Source organism: Diaphorina citri, unplaced genomic scaffold (genome assembly GCF_000475195.1).
Source record: "Diaphorina citri unplaced genomic scaffold, Diaci psyllid genome assembly version 1.1 scaffold473, whole genome shotgun sequence".
NCBI classification, from domain to species: domain Eukaryota; kingdom Metazoa; phylum Arthropoda; class Insecta; order Hemiptera; family Psyllidae; genus Diaphorina; species Diaphorina citri.
In genome coordinates this window covers 47,179-51,576 of record NW_007377908.1, presented here as the reverse complement: position 1 = coordinate 51,576, position 4,398 = coordinate 47,179, and the positions used below count along the sequence as shown (strand labels likewise).

The following is a 4,398-nucleotide window of genomic DNA, read 5'->3' as shown; positions in this document are numbered from 1 at the left end:
AGGGAACTTTTTTTTTTTTTTTTTTTTTTTGTTTTTTTTTTTTTTCAAGATACTTTATTTTAGTTTTATCCGATGTGGTGGTTCAAAAATTGAAGGAAAAAAGGAGAAGCTAATTGAAACAATCGGTGGTCTTAATTTTAACCCATGCGATGATTCAAAATCTGAAAGAAAGAAAAAATAGATTTAGATTTTATTTATTTTTATTGTACCTATATTAATATTTAATTAGAAATACATGGTACAAAGTCAATGTGAGGGAAAAAAGCATAAAATAATATTGTATAAATAGAAATTTGAAATGTTAGTGTTTTCTTTAATTATTTTTATAAATTGAAATATTTGAAACATGTTTTCTCTTTCACCAGATCCCCTCCTAGATAACACGAAGAAGGACGAAGTTCAAGTCGACTCGTACCACAACGCTCAACTCCTGGGCGTGATCCTGGAACTGTTATCCTTCTGCGTCGAGCATCATTCCTACCACATCAAGAACTTTGTACTCAACAAGGACCTCCTGAGGAAGGTCCTGGTACTCATGAAGTCCTGCCACACGTTCCTTGTTCTCAGTAAGTTTTACTTGGCGTTTCCTTTTTCGGACCTGTTGGGTTTTTAGGGTTGATTTTTCAGCCAACCTGTCCTACAGAACGGAACCTTTGGATGAAACCCAAGGAAGACCTGTTGGGTTTTTAGGGTTGATTTTTCAGCCAACCTGTCCTACAGAACGGAACCTTTGGATGAAACCCAAGGAGGTTGCAACCTTGCTTGTACTCGAAGAGGAGGAGAAGGATACCTGAATTGACTTTTGGACGTCGTTACAACAACAATAACAGAACAGAACGACTTCTATAGGTTGTGTTGTATTTATGTAAGGGACCTATAATAACGGAGGTATTATCGTCCGAAACCGATGAATTGAACCCGCGACCTAGCGCTTAAAAGATAGGTGCTCTACCCTCCAAATTAAGTAGGATGGTACTATGTAAATGTGTAATGTAAATGCAGTTTCTTTTTGCTATTATGTCACAACTTTGGTGCTCACTGCAGCATTGTAGGATTTTTCCCAATATCTCAATAATCCTAAAATCCAATGTTTACTTATCATGCTGGCACCGGTCGCTATGCGCATTTATATGTCATAGCTACACATTTTCCTCACGAGGCTGAGTGGGCCCCACAACATCCAGTCACGGAGTCAATCATTTGCTTGATACAAATTTCTTGACCCCGCCGGGAATCGAACCCGGGTCTCCCGCGTGCAAGGCGAGTGCAGTGACCACTACGCAATGGGAGCTGACCGGATGGTACTATAAAGTGACTTTAAAAAAAAAAATAATAATATTAATAATAAAAATAAAAGATAATGAAATGGGTAATTTCTTCCAAATATTGTTTTCCTAGGAGTTAAGAGTTTCCATGTATTAATCTCTTGTTCTATTTACTTCTGTTCTACAGGTAGTCTAAGGTTCATGAGGAAGATCATCGCAATGAAGGATGACTTTTACAACCGGTATATCATAAAGGGCCACCTCTTCCAACCTGTGATTGATACGTTCAATCGAAACAAGGGCAGATACAACTTGCTCGACTCTGCTGTTCTTGAACTGTTTGAATATATCAAACTGTTTTTGCTGCTGCTAAGAATGTGCTTCGAATACGAGTGGGTAGTTTATATTTTGTTGGCGAAATTGTCACATCCACTAAAAGTAAAACTAGTACTAAAACTGAGAAAATAAACAGTACCTATTGTATTCGGTATTGGAAAATGTTCTAAACATCTTCTATGATATAGCAGTAGATATCTCGTATGTATTCGGTCGAACAATTGTAGGTAGGTAATTCTGAGTTGGCAAAGAATACGTAATTTTGTCACATCCACCAATCTCAGGATTACAAGTAAAAGATCCAGACTTTCTAATATTCAATACCTAAATATCAGTAGGTACCTATCTAATATTTTTATTCGTGTCTATCTGTGATTTTTTTTTTTTTTTTTTTTTTATTTTTTTTAAAAAAAAAAAAAAAAAAAAAAAAAAAAAAAAAAACACCAACAACAACAACACCAACAACAACAACATTGAATGTTTGATTTTGCAGGAGTACAGTTAGCTAGGGGTTTCTTTTAGTTGCCCCAGCACAAGGGCAGTCATAAATGAAAAAGATTTTTTTGAACCGTGTTGAATGTTTGATGTTGGCAGGAGGACATCAAAGTGCTGTGCTCGCACGTAGTGGAAACGTATGGGGATGAGCTCGAGTCTATTCACTACGTGCAGACATTCCGCTCCCTCCGACTCAAGTACAACCAGGCCCAGGACAAACTCAAAGACCTCAAGGACAAGTCTTCGACCAACCTGCTCGACAGTGTGTCCCTCCTGCGGAACAAGATGACCACCATACATCGGAGCAGTCGCGCGCACCAGGTGAGCCAAGGGTTTCAGTGGTTTTTTGGGAATTGATAGCAAAGGAGGCACTTTTAATGTTGTGATATCCACAAAAGTTGTGAAAAAGCTCTGCTTTACCATAAAGAATTTGAGATTTGATTTTTTTTGATTGATTGATTCCGTGACCGGCTGTTGCGGGAGCCACTCAGCCTTGGGAGGAAAATGAGTAGCTATGACATATAAATGCCCATAGCGACCGGTGCCAGCATGGTAGGTAAACATTGGATGTTAGGATTATTGACATATTGGAAAAATCCTACAATGCTGCAGTGAGCACCAAAGTTGTGATATAATAACACAAAGAAACGATATATTTTTTATTTTTATTTTTTGGCCTCGAAAAACTAAGCTTGTTGATAATTCGAATGTTTGTGTTCTCAGGAGCCTCGTCAGATGGATGAAGATGAAGAAATCTGGTTCAATGAAGAGGACAGCTTTGAGGACGCCTCTGCCGACACATCTCCCCCCTCTGTCACCTCATCACAACTTGGCAACAGTGCAGCTTCTAATGTTATCACATTCGAGTCGATAGGTAAGTACACTTGGCAACAGTGCAGCTTCTAATGTTATCACGTTCGAGTCTATAGGTAAGTACACTTGGCAACAGTGCAGCTTCTAATGTTATTACGTTCTATCCAATGTATCTTCTAAGGACTTTTTGGGTTTGGTAGGTTTAAAGGTACATGTCCAACATTTTACACTTCGCTTTTGGGACTACAAAAGATAAATGCCCAAATTTTTTAACACTGGGACCTTTAGAGGTTATATCCCTCATCACAACTTGGCAACAGTGCAGCTTCTAATGTTATCACGTTCGAGTCGATAGGTAAGTACTATTACTGTGTATTATCTCACAATAAAATACTTCTATCCAATGTATCTTCTAAGGACTTTTTGGGTTTGGTAGGTTTAAAGGTACATGTCCAACATTTTACACTTCGCTTTTGGAACTACAAAAGAAATGCCCAAATTTTTTAACACTGGGACCTTTAGAGGTTATATGAAAGGATCAGATCTGCAATTATTTGAATATAGCAAAAAAACGTTTTGAAATTCACCTGGAATATACAAAGTCATTTCACAGCCTCAGATTTGGGTTAGCATTCTTTGAATACCAAGCGCCGTCAAATGAAATCACACCCACAGACATTCTGTAGGTTATGATTTGTCTAATTTTCCAAATATGTACATAAGACCTTGTTTTGAATATACAAAGTCATTTCACAGCCTCAGATTTGGGTTAGCATTCTTTGAATACCAAGCGCTGTCAAATGAAATCACACCCACAGACAGTCTGTAGGTTATGATTTGTCTGATTTTCCAAATACATAAGACCTTGTTTCGACTGCGGGAATTTAGGGACTTTTCAGTATCAGATTGACAGTATAAGCCAAGTATGTATATTAATATTAATCTTTTCTCTCGGGGAATATTCTAAATAATTAATCTTTTCTTTCGGTTGTGTTTCAGGTAAAAGTTTGTCGGAAAAGAAAGTATCGTCAGATAGTCTGGGTGTGGGGATTGGGGGAGGAGGAGGCAGCAGTCTGTTCTCAACCGGCACCACGTCCATTACCAACAATAATAACAATAACAAAACCTCCCCATCCAGTTCCCCACCACCCTCGCTGCAGCTTAACAATAGTACGAGTTCTCCTCCCACCTCTCCTCTTTCACAAGTAAGTTCACATTCAGACATTTAGTAGCTTCATTGACCGAACGATAGTGAGGTCTATGTTTTAACTCGACCGTTTTGCATTTGGTTTGGATGTTTGTTTGTCTGTTCCGCTATAACTCCCGATTGCCTGGTTCAGGGCGAGCAAGCCAATTTAACATGGCTAGAGGTAGAGACCATCACCCCGGTGTATAGCAGACTCCCGATTGCCTGGTTCAGGGCGAGCAAGCCAATTTAACATGGCTAGAGCTAGAGACCATCACCCCGGTGTATAGCAGATACAAAAAG

At 38.7% G+C, this 4,398-nt stretch overlaps 1 protein-coding gene across 1 annotated transcript in view; it reads left to right on the top strand.

Moving 5' to 3' along the window:
* The window catches only part of LOC103509194 (serine/threonine-protein phosphatase 4 regulatory subunit 3-like), a 19,731-nt gene extending 15,578 nt beyond the window's left edge, over nt 1-4,153 (top strand). Inside the window, exons 15-19 of the mRNA XM_026823578.1 lie at nt 366-566; nt 1,453-1,622; nt 2,196-2,417; nt 2,820-2,970; nt 3,909-4,153. Of these exons, the coding sequence (XP_026679379.1) occupies nt 366-566; nt 1,453-1,622; nt 2,196-2,417; nt 2,820-2,970; nt 3,909-4,138 (974 nt within the window). The 3' untranslated portion in view covers nt 4,139-4,153. The remainder of the gene's footprint in view (nt 1-365; nt 567-1,452; nt 1,623-2,195; nt 2,418-2,819; nt 2,971-3,908) is intronic.
* The last annotated feature ends 245 nt before the right edge of the window (nt 4,154-4,398 follow it).